The sequence below is a fragment of the Gymnodraco acuticeps genome, unplaced genomic scaffold (genome assembly GCF_902827175.1).
Source record: "Gymnodraco acuticeps unplaced genomic scaffold, fGymAcu1.1, whole genome shotgun sequence".
NCBI classification, from domain to species: Eukaryota; Metazoa; Chordata; class Actinopteri; order Perciformes; family Bathydraconidae; genus Gymnodraco; species Gymnodraco acuticeps.
The window spans coordinates 3,829,664-3,846,812 of record NW_022990125.1 but is presented as its reverse complement, the minus strand read 5'-3'; the positions used below and the strand labels follow the sequence as shown (position 1 = coordinate 3,846,812).

Here is a 17,149-nt window from a genome sequence, read left to right as displayed (position 1 = left end):
ACACACTGCAGTTCATATATTGGCCGATAGGCGATGGCCGCAGAAAGGAGCAATTTCCATAGACCCCCATGTTAAAATGCCCAACTTTACAGCAGAAAAAAACATGTTTCTACCCCTGGCTCCATACATTTTATTATCGATATAGTTAGATTTCACCTTCATGATTATGGATCTGTGAGTGAATTGTTTTCTAACGCGACCCTTTTATTTATATTAGGTCTTAAAGTGTGTGCATAAATTAGGGCGTGGTCACATTGAGTGACGGCTATGTTAAGTGCCTGCCGCTGTTAGCTTCTTGTCTCTCTGCTAGCTGCTCCGTGAAGCTAGCTACAGGGACTCTGCCTGCTCAGCTCATCCAGGAAACACAACTTGTAGCCGGCCGTGGTTGTTTGTTCTTCATGCTTATATATCGGACTATTGTGACTCGCTCTGCGGTTAAAACAGACGGTGCATGAATGCGGTTTTGCGGTAAGTGAAATTCTAGTGCTTTATTTATGTGTTAATGATTTTAATCAGCTACGTAATGAATGTAAGGCTTGGGTTAGCATGTAAGCTAGTGGTAGCTACATCGGTGCTAACGATTGTAATCGTAGCCTCCAAGTTAAAATCAAAGACTGTATATATAAAGGTTACAACGAAATAGACAAGTGTTAAGTGGGATAATACTGTTGAACAAACGGCTTCTGTTTGAGGTTGATAAAATAAGGTTACATCCTTGTAACTTAGAGATATTTTATTATGTAGGTAGAACTGTATGCATCTAAGGTTAATTTAAATTGGCTATGCTCAAGTATGTAGACAAGCTAATGTCGAAGTAGTGTATGTGAAATCAACCTCACAATAAGATGTGTGTATATTACAATTATTAATGTCATATTTCAAGATGATTACTTAGATATTAAAATATGGTTGGTTGAGCTGGAGTTCATTATTGAGCTTACACGTTAACGTCACAGTCATCTGAAGAACAAACCCAAACCTTGTTGTTTTTATTAATTGTATTACCAAATGGGTATCAAATAAACAGTAAGCATTGGTAACACAACTTCCAAAGTTACAGTAAAATAAAAAGGCCCCTGACTCGGACAATACACAATCCAACATGTTCAACAGAAGAGAATCAGTTATATTGTTTGTACACATGGTACTTTACATATATATCTGTTTGTTTAAGGTGTCCAGGTGATGCAGACAGGCTGGACCAGAGAGTGAGAGACAGAACTGGACTCCTCACAGCAGTGAACTTCAGCACAGGTACAAAGACTCTTTTTTCATACTGTACAAAGAATCAAGAAAGATATTGGTTTAAATGAATGAAGTGTTGACTTGAATACACTGATATACATTCCATTAAACAATACTAAATACTAGATCACCTACACATCAGTTAAGTTGAGGGTTTTTTCCATGCAAAAAGTTACATTTAGATGATAACAAGCAATATGACTTTGTCAGCTTTCTAATTTAATGTATTGAAGGCAAAGATATTTAACACATAGTGAGAACTGCTACTATTTATCTCTCAATATTGTCTGTAAAAAACGTGGTAAAAGTTATTCTTTCAGTGAGACAACAGAGCAAGCTTCTACAGTTGCACTACGTTTTGATAACAGTTCAATATTATTTTGATAATAACATATATTTCAATGTTGATGAACTTCATACTGTTCATTCATAATCTGATTGTCTTTGTAGCTCATTGTTGAAATAAAAAAAAACATTACAATTGCAAAATAATTATATCTACAGCCCCTAAACACACAAACACACCGCTTTCATAAATAACACACTTGTTCTGCAATAATATGTTTTATGTTTCCTGTCATTTTTGTTAGAAAAGGACATGCCTGAAAGACATGACATTTTCTCCTTCTCTGAGGGTCAAGAAGAACATCCAAGAGGAACATTAAAAGCTGATGTTATGAGATTTTAAGACCAGAACAGGACATTCACTAAGAAACTACTTTTATTGTAAAAACAGTCAGCTGATCGAATGCAGCTATTTCCACATCTACACTCCATCAGCTGATTATTTCTATTTGCCTCACTTTATGAGCTTCACAACATGTACCTTGTTTTGCAATGTCACAAATAAATGGGGCCAATCTTCAGTCAGATGTGAATGTGTAATCTAACATTTTCAGTAAGAATAATGGACAAAAGGAGTGCAAATACAAATACAATTTATTGAAATGTGAACCAAAAGTTAATCAAATGTTTTAAATAAAAAGCACATATGGACAGAAGGTGTAAACCTATTAAATGTATAAGTAAACACATTTAGTCAAATAAAGTGACAGACTAGGCCTGTGCAGTTGGTATCAGCTTTGCCCAGCATGGGCTCCTCCATCAGGCCTGGTCCTCCTCGAAGAGGAAAGACACTCAGTCCTCTCCAAACCAACAGACAGGACATCCATCACACAGAGGTTTCTCCCTGAAGTCTCTGCAGCTCTCTGGACACCATGCTGTCTCAATCCGTCCACACTGAATATGAGATTGGGAAAATGAAAATAATAAATGCTTTAGACAATAAGAAACATAAAGTTGACTGTTGAGTTTCTCAGTTTTTTTAGATTGTCAATACTATTACTGTATAACTAATATCTCAGGTTAAGAGGCACATTCAAATAAAGATTGGTCTTTAAATACATTTTGTCTTTTGAATTGTTTGTCTAAAGTCAAGGATCTATAACTGGTACTTAGTTTTAATGATACAGTCTGGTTATTATGCTGTTTGGAGGAGGCCTCACAGGTAAGAGCGCTAACTAGCTACCATCACATGTACCTTAGCTTGACTTAAATGTATTAAACGTATAGTTAAGTGATATCAAAATATAAATAACTAATGTCATGCAAACATATTAATATTTGCTTGATTCCAGTGTTGAATTTAGCACAATTGCATACAAACGTTAAGGGGTTTTAAGATCCTGAAGTATTATGCTAAAAACTCAATAACTTAGATTATTATTTATAGTTTTGCTGAATAGTTTCATGTCCGCTTACCTTAGAAACGTAAAATGCGACGGCAGCGTGCAGATGGGGAGCATGCTTGGTAGCTTCAGCTAGCTCTAGAACTTCCAGCTCGGTGGCAGCAGGTCCCGCCTCGGCTCCGCCTCTTTGCCCTTATTTGGAGAAGGCGGGAGTTGAACTCTGGCGTCACTGTCGAGCCGTTAGTGGCCGACTCCGCCTACTAAGGGCTTCACGGCAACTCTGCAGAATCCTATGGGTGACGTCACGGACCCTACGTCCATTTATATATACAGTCTATGGTAACAACGGACATTAAATACGTGGAGGGCCGGCCCCCAGCAGTGCCGACCGGCACACAAGGAGGAGCCAGCAGAGGGGATATAACAGCTGGAGAGGGGGAGCTCGCCCTCTTTTCTTCGCTTACGAGAGCCAGATACACAGCTGTTTTTCTGTCTGAACATTCTTCTGTTTGTAACATTACCGTGCCATATTTTTAATTAAAGTAACCATTTGAACCTTCTCAGAGACTCAATTAGTCTCCTTTTTTAAAGCTTCTCTCCTGGACGCGAGAATAACGAACACAGATAACAAGTATAAGTGATACCTCTCTGGGTTGGTGAGTTCTCTTTTATATGTGTACTTAGTCCACAGTCTAAGCCTTAAAAATATGTGTTGCAAAGTTCTTCTGAAGCTAAGAAGCTCAGCATTGATCCACCATCTCAAGAATCATCAAAAGAGGTATAGTGTAATAAAAAGCTGTACTGAAAGGAAGGGCATGTGATACATATGCCGTACGTGCATTACAATTGAACCCTCTTTTCATTGGAAAAGCAATCATAAGAAAAACCTTAACAGCTGTCATGAATGATAGGGATAATTATAACAACTTCAATGTTGACATTAACATTAAATAGTCAAAGACATACATGAAACAGGTGCATCAATTGCAAAAGCTGCGTACATGATCCATGAAAAGATGTATTCATACACCTCACATACACTTGACCTCCATGGCAAAAAAAAAAACGTAGGTTGCGTAATTGTTTTATGGACCAACACAAAGCGAGCTAACGACATAACAACAAACAAGTTAAAGACTCACAGAAGACAGGGACTTAATTACAAGCAGAACAAATCACAAAGACAAAACACTACTGGAGAGGGCAGACAAAAACATAAGCTCATCAGTTGAACAGAATCAAGCATGCGGGAAAACACAAAGACAGGAAATAAAAACAGACATACAGCAACATTGAGGGTGAAAAGCTATTCAAAATAAAACAGGAAACACCAAGCAAGAACATGACGGTTCTGAAAAAAGTGATTTGCTTCGGAAGAACAAGATCTTGTGTCCCACTTATTGAGAATTAGGGGCTTTCACACCTCAGTACTTTCCCCACAAAGGTTCATCAGAACTTAGTTCATGAGAACTCTTTAGTTCTCATGAGAACTCTTTAGTTCTCATGAACTAAGTACAGATCGCGTTCACACCGGAATAAGTCCCTGGGGGAGGATTAGGCAAATGAGCCGCTGACGTCACTTCTTCTTCTTCTGCTTTGGGTTTACTGGCAGGCCGCAAACAACTTCACAGCGTATACTGCCACCCGAAGCCCCCGGCCGGAAGTTCCCGGAGTTGGGGACTGGCTCTACTGAAGCCTTCCGAGTAAATCGCCAGAACGCAGACAGCTCCTCATCTCCACCGCTCCCATGTTTTATTTTGTGTTGCCATAAGTTAGTCTCTCTGCGTTTGTGCGCTGGGCTAATGCTAATGATTCTAATGCGAGGATAATAAAATGGCGGCTTCACAAAACTTTTTGGGAGTTTTACGGGGCGTGGTTTACAATCCGCCCAGCCAATCAGACATAGGAACCTTTTTCTCCCACGAAAGTCCCTGCTCTCTAGCAGTCCCTGCTCTCAAAAGGGGGTAAAAAACGTTCTCATGAACTAATTTTTGTTCCGGATTTTTTTGGTGTGAACTATATCGGAACTAAAGTGGGAAAAGTACTGCGGTGTGAACGTGCCTATTAACTTTAAGTTATTTGTGTTAAGCTTGTGTGTTTATGGATGAAATAACCAGGGGTGGTTGTTTGTACCTCGTCAGACTGTCGAATGGTGTGCAGCCGTATCAGTGCTGTGCCGATCATTGTGTCCCAGATCAATCCTTTATTCCACAGCTCCACCACCAGACCTGACTCCAGATGATTGATCTCACTGTAGAAACAGAAAAACACATCAACATACAGAGTAAAGGTTAAACCTGGAATCTACCTTTCAAGAAGACCCAACACTACTCCATTGATGAAGTTGAAGTTTCTGCAAGTCATGCTATTTTCTTTATTTTTTTTAGTAATGGTAGCTACTGTTTGACAGTTCATGATACCTACCCACATCTTGTGTAGATTCTTTAAAAATAAATCTGTGAAACACGCTTTGTCTGTCAAATGTAGGATTTTTCCCAAGAAATAAGAGCCTGAACTTTATCAACAGTGGAAAATAAAATGTTGTGATAATAAGAATGTCGTGGGTTGTTATTCTGTTCTTGATCTGTAGTGTTTACCAAAAATGTGCCCAAATACCAAGTGTTATTAGGGTGCTCAAGTGTATGTATGTGCAGTACACAGTATAGCAATGAACTGTTGCTAACATCTGGTGGTTGAACATTAATATCTGAACATTAAATGACAGTCCTCTACAGGCAGAGGTCAAACTCGAGCAAAGTAAAGCCAGAGGAAAGGAAAAAGGTAACATCAATTTCTTTAAAATATAGTCATGGGTATTATCAACATTGAGCTGGACTTTTGTGTGGGTTTGTACCAGTAGCTCCATTTTCGAATAAAATAAAAAAACATACAAATACATTAAATTAAGCTACATTAAATACAAATATTTGTATAAAGAAAGAAAATGTGCACATTCTACTACATTATATATAACAATAAATTAGGGCTGCTCGATTATGGCAAAAATCATAATTTCGATTATTTGGGTCAATAATTGATATCACGATTATTAATCAATCAATCAATGTTTATTTATATAGCCCAATATCACAAATGTTACATTTGTCTCAGTGGACTTCACAGTTTGTACAAAATATCAGTATGACAATACGACACCCTCTGTCCTTAGACCCTCACATCGTACAAGGAAAAACCTCCGGAGAAAACCCACAGTTTTAAAGGGAAAAATGGGAGAAACCTCAGGGAGAGCAACAGAGGAGGGATCCCTCTCCCAGGACGGACAGACGTGCAATAGATGCTGTGTGTAAATTGAAAAGATAATACATTTGCAACATAGGTAGTCCAAATGTTTGGAAATGCATGTGTGTATAATAGGAAGATGAATCCACGAGGATATCCATCTAGGACCTATGATCCAGGACCACAGCCACGACTCAAGATCCAGGGCTCGCGATGCAGGACACAGGACCGCAGGATCATCCATGACTCCGGATCCCAGCGTACATAGACACCAAAAAGAAAGAAATTTGGGGAAGCTGGGTTAATCGGAACATGAGAGTACACAGGTATAGACAGAGAGAAGGAAGAAGTAAGATGTCCCCCGACAAACTAAGCCTATATCAGCAAAACTAGGGGCTGAATCTAATCAGCCCTAACTATAAGCTTTATCAAAAAGGAAGGTCTTAAGCGCACTCTTAAAAACGGATAGGGTGTCTGCCGCCCGAACACAAACTGGAAGCTGATTCCACAAATGTGGAGCTTGATAAGAAAAGGCTCTGGCTCCCATTGTACTTTTAGAGACTCTAGGAACAACCAACAACCCTGCATTCTTGGAACGCAATGCCCTAGTAGGACAGTAGGGTATAATGAGTTCTTTAAGGTAAGATGGCGCCTGCCCATTAAGGGCTTTGTAGGCGAAGAATTTTAAATTATATCCTGTGTTCTATAGGGAGCCAGTGTAAGGCAGCCAGAACAGGAGTAATGTGGTCCCTTTTCCTAACTCTGGTTAGTACACGAGCTGCAGCATTTTGAATTAGCTGAAGCGACTTGACTGACTTCTTGGTACACCCTGATAATAAAGAGTTACAATAATCCAGCCTTGAAGTAACAAATGCATGGACTAGTTTCTCTGCATCGTTTTGAGGCAAGATATGCCTGATTTTTGCAATGTTACGTAGATGGAAGTAGGCGGTCCTTGAAATTGATTTTATGTGGGCGTTAAAGGATAAATCCAGATCAAATATAACACCAAGATTCCTTACAGTCTCACTGGAGGCCAAATAAATGCCATCCATAGTTAGTATATCTTTAGATAATTTGTTTCGTAGATTCTTCGGGCCAAGTACAATAACTTCAGTTTTGGTCGTGTTTAACATAAAAAAGTTTAAGGTCATCCACGTTTTTAAGTCCTTGAGGCAGTCTTGCATTTTATTTAGATGATTAATTTCATCAGGCTTGATTGATAAATATAGTTGAGTATCATCCGCATAACAATGAACATTTACAGAATGATTCCTTATAATATTGCCTAACGGAAGCATATATAATGTGAACAAAATAGGTCCGAGCACTGAGCCCTGTGGCACTCCATGGCTAACTTTGGTTTGCGTGGAAGATTCATCATTGACACGTACAAACTGAGAGCGTTCAGATAGATAGGACCTAAACCAGCCTAAAGCAGTTCCATGTATGCCAACTAAGTGCTCTAGTCTTTGCAATAAGATATCATGATCGATAGTATCAAATGCAGCACTGAGATCGAGCAAAACAAGAATAGAGACAAGTCCCTTGTCAGAGGCTATTAGAATGTCATTTGTGACTTTAACCAGAGCTATCTCTGTGCTATGATGTGTTCTAAAGCCAGACTGAAAATCTTCAAATAAATCATTGTTTTTTAAGTAATCAAACAACTGTTTTGCGACTGCTTTCTCAAGAATTGTTGAGAGGAACGGAAGATTAGATTATTTTTAATTATTAAAAACGATTATCCTTTATTTACTTTGAAAACATCAATTTATTGGAGAACTATTTTTTGAACAGTATGTTTTTAACAGTTGATTACCGTGAACCGTGAAAAAAAATGTAATTAAAAAAAAAAAAAGGAATAATAAAAAAATGATCGTTTTATTTCGATTACGTTGTTTTTGTAATCGTTGCAAGCCATAATCGTAATTGCGATTAAAACACGATTAATTGAGCAGCCCTACAATAAATATGCAGAAATATGTATTTAGTCTTTAAACCTAATGTATTTTTTCCAGACAACTTTATAGAGGGTGACTTTCTATATGACTTGAAAGGTTATATTACATTTAGAATTAAATGTATGCTTGTTCATGATATATGAGTGTTGTATATGCTATTCAAGTTGGAATTATTATTCTACAACACTGTTGAATATTGATGATTGAAGAACACTTGAAATTACTTCAGGGTAAAAACAGTGCATAATGGGTTGTTGCCCTCTAAAAATTAAAAGTGCCACAAAATGTAAAAGGAGTTATGGATATCATGGCAAGGTTTTTGCAACAAAATGCAAATAACTTAGATTGATTTATACAGTATATTGATACGAAAAACACATCTTAAAAAATTTGAGCTGACAAACATTGTATGGTCTTTCTTACTGTTTTCCCTTTGGCTTTTCTGAATTTACAAAACTTGAATTCTAGTGGCTATAATTCATGGATTTGTGAATTCAGAGATATGTCTGTTGTGGCTTCATGAACAACGTCAACACGTGTTTCGCTGTGCCAGATTGTCTGTACATCTTCTTTTTATTTGCTGTATTATTCTGATTAAAATACCTCACATAAAGGCTGTTCCTGTGTCAGTTTAAATGTCTATGAATGAATTTAAGAGTACAACAAAATTAAACTGATTTATTTAAGTCGCTATTCCAACTGTGTTTTGATTGTTCCATTCCAGCATAGGCCACAGTGTGCAGTTAAGTAGCTTTCCACTGCCAGCAGATAAGTAAGTGGGCCAGTCTTTTCCTAAAGTAGTGAGGCTGAAGAATGACAGCTGTCATTTTCTGACAGATCTGTCAGCAGTCTCCCCTCCTCATCTGCATATTCACATTCACAGTTCCATTCCTATTCATTCTGTCACCAGTTTGGCTGTCAATCATCTCTGATGACACTTCACAGCTGGGATGATGGAGAAGAGGGTGGGTGGTAGAATCTGGTGTGTGTGTGTGTGTGTGTGTGTGTGTGTGTGTGTGTGTGTGTGTGTGTGTGTGTGTATATGTACTTGTCACAAACTGATGAATTGGACCAGCTGTGAGAGAGGAGTCTAGTCAAAATGATGTTAGCATGATTACCATTAACCATCTACATATTTACATGCCTGTATTTTTGGAGATTTTTCGACAATGGTAACCAATATAAAAGAGATCATATTGGGCCAGTAAAGATTCTCTTCAATTAAAGTGAGAGGAACTGAACGTACTCTGGCTTTGGCAAGGCAAGGCAAGTTTATGTATATAGCACCTTTCAACACAAGGCAATTCAAGGTGCTTTACAAAAATGAAAGACATTCAGACAAAGGCATTTAAAAACAGTCATTAAAAAGAAAAGATAATAAAAGAAACATTAAAAGAAAAAACACATGAATAAAAAGTTACAGTGCAGTTTAAAATATGAATAGTTCACACAGAAGTTCCACTTTACTGATGAAGACAACGGCTCAGTTTCAATTAAAAGCAGCGACAAAAAGATAAGTCTTCAGCCTGGATTTAAAAGTAGTAAGAGTTGCAGCGGACCTGCAGGTTTCTGGGAGTTTGTTCCAGATATTTGGAGCATAATAACTGAATGCTGCTTTACCATGTTTAGTTCTGACTCTGGGGACAGAAAGCTGACCAGTCCCTGAAGACTAATTTAGCAGTTGATCAGAAATGTATTTTGGGCCTAAACCATTCAGTGCTTTATAAACCAGCAGCATTATTTTGAAATCTATTCTTTGACACACAGGAAGCCAGTGTAAAGACTTCAGAACTGGAGTGATGTGATCCACTTTCTTATGGCGCGTTTCCACTGCAGGCCTCGCTCGGCCTCGCTCGGTTTGGTTAGGCCTTATTAGGCCCGGATCACTTTAATGCTGCGTTTCCATTACAGTTTAGGAACTGGGGCAGTTACTATAGTAACGCAGTGTAGGCGGAGCCGTGACGTCATCTTCAATGAGAGCCCCAGAAAAACAACACAGCCGTTAGCTCTTAGCACTCAGAGCTCACAGCTCTTCATATCTGTTCAGAAACTTGACAAAAGTTAAACAAGTACAAACCACAGACTGCCTGTGTCATGGCGAATACAGTCGCTGGTTTATTTATGTCTGTATAGGCCGTTGTTGTGAGTGTGGACGGTCGGAGCATATATAACGTTAGCTTAGCCAAGCTACATTTAGAAAACACGCATTTTAAAAGGGTTTTTCGCCTGCCGTCTGTCTGCAGACTTGTCAAAGCATTAATTCATGGTTTTTACTAACCGGTATCAGTATGTTGTTACTTCGGCATCATTTTGAAACGTGTATTACAATTAATTCACGGTCAAATATGTTCATCTTGTTGTAGTTGTAGCCCCCTTGCCAGCGATTCTCTCTCTAGTTTAGCATACTCAGCCCGACTCAGCCTGGTTGTTCCTGGCCCTAGAACCACGATTTAGTCGGGCCAGAAAAAAGGTGAAAAAGTAGCCCCGGGCCAAAACTAGGCCAAGTGGAAACGCAACCAAAAACGGGCCCCACATGGCTCGGCACGCTTAAAGCGAGCTACCCGCTGCAGTGGAAACGCGCCATAATGGCGCGTTTCCACTGTGTTAGTGTTAGTGAGGACTCGAGCAGCAGCATTCTGAATCAGCTGCAGCTTTCTAATAGATTTTTTAGTGAGACCAGTAAAGACACCATTGAAGTAGTCCAGTCTACTGAAGATAAAAGCATGGACACGTTTTTCCAAATCCTGCTGTGACATTAGTCTTTTAATCCTACATATGTTCTTCAGGTGATAGTAGGCTGATTTAGTAATTGTTTTAATGTGACTGTTGAAACTCAGGTCAGAGTCCATGACTACACCTAGATTTCTGGCTTTATCTGTTGTTTTGAACATTGCAGACTGAAGCTCAGCGCTAACTTTTATACGTTCTGACTTGGCTCCAAAAACCATTACCTCAGTTTTATCTTTGTTTAATTGGAGAAAGTTCTGACACATCCAGTCATTGATTTGTTCAATGCACTTACTCAGTGTTTTAACTGGAGAATAGTATCCTGGTGAAATGGTTATGTAAATGTGTGTGTCATCCGCATAGCTATGGTAACTTATTTTGTTGTTTTTCATTATCTGAGCCAGTGGTAGCATGTAGATGATAAAGAGAAGAGGCCCCAAGATGGAGCCTTGAGGAACCCCACCTGTCATATTTGTCAACTCAGATTTGTATTTACCTATAAAAACAAAGTTGTTTCTGTCCTTTAAGTAGGATTCAAACCAATTTAGAACTGTTTCCGAAGGTCCCACCCGGTTTTCCAGTCGGTCTAGTAATATGTTGTGGTCAACAGTGTCAAACGCAGCACTGAGATCTAATAATACTAACACTGAAGTTCTGCCACTGTCTGTGTTTAAGTGGATGTCATTGAAGACCTTTACAAGAGCAGTCTCAGTGCTGTGGTTTGGACGAAATCCTGACTGGAACACATCCAAACAGTTATTTAAATGCAAGAAATTACTCAACCGTTGAAAAACTACTTTTTCAATGATTTTACCTAGAAGTGGGAGGTTTGATATGGGCCTGTAATTGTTCATTACTGAAGCGTCTAGATTATGCTTTTTTAAGAGCTGTTTAATGACTGCAGTTTTCAGGGCCTGTGGAAAAATACCTGAGTGAAGAGACTTGTTTACTATATGAAGTAGATCTGAGGCCATGCAAGGAAAAACATTTTTGAAAAACCCTGTTGGAATAATATCAAGGCAGCAGGAGAAGGATTTCAGAAGTTGTATAATGTCCTCTATGTTTTTATCATTAATCTGATGGAATTGTGTCATGGTGTTTGAATTGATTTTAAGTGGACACAGAGACAAAACATTTGCTGTACCTGATGCAGAGGCACTGACTGCTTGTCTGATTTTCTGAATGTTGTCAGTGAAGAAGGAGGCAAAGTCATTGCAGGCCCTGGTGGATAGAAATTCAGAGGCTACTGACACTGGGGGGTTAGTTAGTCTGTCGACGGTAGCAAACAAGGCACGTGCGTTGTTTTTGTTTTTGGCAATGATGTCAGAAGAAAGACTGTCGTGCATTTTTCAATTCCAAATTATAAAGGCCAAGTCTCTCTTTATAGATTTCAAAGTGCACCTGGAGATTTGTTTTTCGCCACCTACGTTCAGCTTTTCAACACTCTTTTTTCTCTGTTCTCACGATCATGGCCTTTCTCCATGGAGATATTTTCTTTCCAGTCACTTCCTTTACCTTAGTTGGAGCAATGGCATCTATCTACTAGCTCATTTACTGAGATGTTATCAGGGACAAGTGTGGAAGAAAAATTCTGAGTAAACATTTCCCTAGTATTTTTAGTTAAATATCGCTTTGTGGTTACCTCTTTTTGAACATTTTTGTGAACAGAAATAGAGCTCTCAAAGAAAACACAGGAATGATCAGAGAGTGCATCATCAGTCACCACAACCTTAGAGATATTCAGACCCTTTGAGATAATTATTGGCAGGCAAACTCTATCAGTATTTCACCTGGTATTACACAATATCGCCCAAGAACCAGCATTTGTATCAAAAGGATACTGTGTTTGAATATATAAACAGCCTGAACATATCAGAATTTAGCGGCAACTCATAACGCCTTAAGAACATTGGATGTGTTTAACTAGGCCAAATAATGTTTTTTGGGGTTTCCCCTTTCCTGACATGAGTTTCTCTCCCACACACTCCCCCGCTGTCTGCAACGCCTCTAATAGACTCCATTGTTTACTTCTGTAACATACTGACATCACTATGTAACACTTGCGCTTCTATTGGCTAGTGCTCTAATACATTGTATTTCATTGGCTAAGGGGCGAGACATCTTGAAGCGTTTGACCAATAACCACAAAGCCGGCCAGCTAACCAACCAGGGCAGACTGGGCTCTGGTTTCAGACAGAGGGTTAAAAGAGGTGCTGCAAGGCAGTATGAGAAAAATAATTCTCGTTTAAAGAAAAAAGAAAGTTGTGTTTTATGATCTACAGCCTGTTTTTAATCCATGAGATTCTTTTATTTAAACCACAATACATAAAATCCCAAATAGGATTTGAAATAGGTCTAATGCTGTCCATCCCTGCAGTCTGTCTCCAATCTGTCTCTGACTCACACATCCGACTTTGGCATATGCCCTCCATCAAAGCCCTTCTATTATTGAGAGAATGGTTTGTGCTGTACAGGGAATGACATGGTGTATTTCTATCGCTCAGGAATCGCTCGCACACACACACACACACCTACACATTGCCATATTGTGTTTAAGAGCTGATAGAGATACTGCAAGAGGAAAGGAGGTATAACACAAGGGGAAAGATTGAGATTTGATGAAAATGATGGACTGGGAGAGATGATTGACCACCAATGTATTATATCAGAAGATCAAGATTAGTATAGACTGGAATATTCCAGTACAACTATTAAAAGCAAGGCTGTCAAAGATAAGGCTATAATAAAGAGTTAATGCAAATTCCTTTTAACTAATTGCATTTACGCTTCAAAAATCACAAAGTGGTGTTTATGTGAAGTTTACCCTGTTGAACAAAACATGAAAAGTATGTTTTGTTTTAGGAAGGCCTTGCTGGGTAACTTCTGTGTCTACAAATATACGTCATCACTGCCACTCTGTATTGTTTGGGCTTACACAGAAAACAACAGTTGAAGGTGTTTTAGCAGGTGCCTGTGTTGAGGGGCCATATGGGCTTTGAACTGTTGTTCAAAGGGATATACTAACCTGTGGGTGGTGCTATTAAAAAGTCCAGAGGGTCACCAAAGTCATCTCATTGTGATCATTTATAACTATACCAAAGTTCACTACAATTAGAGCACCAGTATTTTTTTAAATACTGTATCTTACAAAATGGTACAAATTATCACATGAAATGTGTTATTATCTGTTGTTGATGATAGCAGTCCCCAAGGTTGGTATATTACGGTAAAATAATAGCGTGAAGATGTCAAATTACCATTCAGGGTTCATACACTTTTTCACCAATGATTTTCAATGACTTTTCCATGACTTCTCAATGACCTTTACCTAATTTTCCATGACCAAAAAAAAATGACCACTGAAACTGGTTTATTTTAACATGGAACAGGAAAATAAGGTCTGCATATGAAACATGTTGTGCCTATCTAAAACAAATCAAATAGTAGGCTTACTAGCTTCTACACGCTGAAGCAACTGTAGTCAGGGATGCAAACTCATCAGGTATGAAAAAGGTGACAAGGATCCGAGCCCCCCGACCCCACGGAATATCGGCTTTAAAATGAGGAATAACAGAGGATTTTAGCAGTCAGAACAACTAAAGCAGCAGGTAATAATAACAGAAACGCCAAAGAGTTACATCTAATAGAAATATATAAAAGCATTTATTTTAATTGTGTAGCAGTCAGTTTATAATTTTGGCAGCACTGTTGAGCATTTTGAAAATCTATTGTCATGCCTCTGTGCAAGGCTTAGTATTTTTATAATACTTTTCTACTTTCACTTGAGGAACATTTTGAATGCAGGACTTTTACTGTAACAGAGTATTCCTACACTCTGGTACTTCTACTTTTACTCAAGTACAAGATCTGAGTACTTCTACTTTTACTCAAGTACAAGATCTGAGTACTTCTACTTTTACTCAAGTACAAGATCTGAGTACTTTTACTTTTACTCAAGTACAAGATCTGAGTACTTCTACTTTTACTCAAGTACAAGATCTGAGTACTTCTACTTTTATTAAGTACACGATCTGAGTACTTCTACTAAAGTACAAGATCTGAGTACTTCTACTTTTACTCTAGTACAATCTCTATACTTATACCACCGCTGTTTATAGCCTATGAAAAAAACTATTAGAAAACGAAGGCTAAAGCTAACGTTAGCAGATAGTGATAATGCTAGCTCAACGATTCCTTAAATGATATCGCGACAGAAAAACGTTTCAGTTCACATCACGCTCTGCCGGTTCTGCTCTGAACGCCTGAACGGCCCATTCTAACAGCTGTTCACCAGCGGCTCAGTCTGTGCCACAGTGACTCCGCACAGTTAACGAACACACCGTAGATAATGTAGCTGACCCTCATCCCGGAGCAGCAGAGTTCAGCCGGCCCGACAGGCAAGAAGACTCGAGCACACAGCTCGCGCTTCATATATTAAAAAATAACACCATGCGCGTCATGATGGCACATAACAGCTCGCGACCGCAGATTATTTCGGCGATTAGATAAAATGTAAATTATATTTGACGCAACTTTAGTTACATTTCCATGACTTTTCCAAAACTTTGGGAAAATATTGTTTTCCATAATTTGTCCAGGGCCTGGAATTTGCATTTTGAATTTCCATGACTTTTCCAGGTTTTCAATGACCGTACGAACCCTGACCATTAAATTGGGTGTTAATAAACTGAAGTTGGCTAATTTAACATTTATTTCGGATAAAAAGAATAAGTTCCCAATGATCTGAAGTCCCGTTAAAAGCCTCAAACTGGTCATCAGAGTAAATTTCACTTTTCACATTAGGCATTAGACTCAGTTTCAGTATGTAAATCGGATGCTAATTGGGATCCACTTTTCTCTTTTCATTCTCTCGAGAATATTTTGCTTATAATTTCAGTATATTTTCCTAAAATATATTGATGAATGTTAGTGCCTTGAGAAACACCATGAAATTCCACGAAACTGTTGATTTATGAGTTGAATCTGTTTGAGGCATGACAAAACTTGTCCTGACCTTGAATACCTCATCCAAATAAAGCCATTACAACAATAAAATGCCTCATTCAGAATCACCTTCTCTTTCATTTGCCTAAAGATGTACTCCATGTTAAGAAGAGACACTTCGAAGCAGGGTATAATAAACACAGCAGTATTAATGGATGGCTTGCAGCTGGAACAATCAGGGTTTCAGAAAGGTTAACAGCCAGCTGCAAACAGCCAGAGAGATAACATGAATGCTATCAGCAGGGGAGAGATTGAGAGGAGCTCCAAGTGCAGCTGGAGAATACTGTTACTACTTTTATTTGTAGTCCAACGTGTGTCAGGATGGGTGGGCATAAGCCAGAGACTGAAAATGAAAAACCACATTTCACTCTCAATCCAGTTCTGTCAGCTGCTCTCTCTTTAATCTGCTGGATATTCCCCCAGTCCAGAATGAAAGTGTGCCACAGTACGTCTGCTAATCCTGTACAACCAGGAAGCTATACTATAAATCTCATCTCACTCAATAGGCTTAGAACATACTGACATACTCCCATAGCTGATGTAATAAACTCACTTTTAAGCACAATCAGATACAATGCTTGAGCTGGCCCTCCTGTTCTATTCGGACTCATGAATGCCCTTTCATTCTGTTTATCAAACTCTGTTGCGATTCAGACAGTGTGTCAATTCAGCACGCCCTGCTGCCGCCCCCCAGAGAGCCAACTGCTGCTAATGAGTGTTTGCATTTAATTAGCTATTTAACATAGGAGGCCCTGGGTTTTTCTTTGCATATAATCATCAACACACCCTTGTAATCATTAAGGTTGTATTAAATGCCTTTTTCCTTGATCTGAACTCTTGATATCATTAACTGAAATCATCTTAATACATATTATCCTGCAAACGGGAAAGACTAGACGGTGTGATGTGTTATGTATTCTTTGTCAGAAATCAGTAATGTATAAATGAGTGAGACATGATGAAAGTATGATTTGGGTTAACAAATTGTAATACTTATAATCTAATTTACTTCTTAACATCTAATGCGAGGATACAACAGAAATCTGACTTCTAGCCGTCACCATCTTTGTTTTTGGAACGAGAAGTGAGAAAAAAGGTGTGGGTCAAAATACAACCGGATGCTGAAAAATAAGTGTTTGGTGACCAAACATCAACTGAAAAAAAAACACTGTGAAAGGGTTAAAGTGGAAACAGTAGTTTTGAGAGACCCATGAATCCCATGTAATGTATTTAGCAATAAATAATGTTGATAGGTATTTTTTAAGTCTATTTAGCATTTTT

At 38.6% G+C, this 17,149-nt stretch overlaps 1 protein-coding gene across 1 annotated transcript in view; it reads right to left on the bottom strand.

Annotated features, from left to right (window-relative positions):
• The window catches only part of LOC117546433 (protein unc-13 homolog A-like), a 130,581-nt gene that overhangs the window by 31,636 nt on the left and 81,796 nt on the right, over positions 1 to 17,149 (bottom strand). Inside the window, exon 4 of the mRNA XM_034216664.1 lies at positions 5,067 to 5,184. Within this exon, the coding sequence (XP_034072555.1) occupies positions 5,067 to 5,184 (118 nt within the window). The remainder of the gene's footprint in view (positions 1 to 5,066; positions 5,185 to 17,149) is intronic.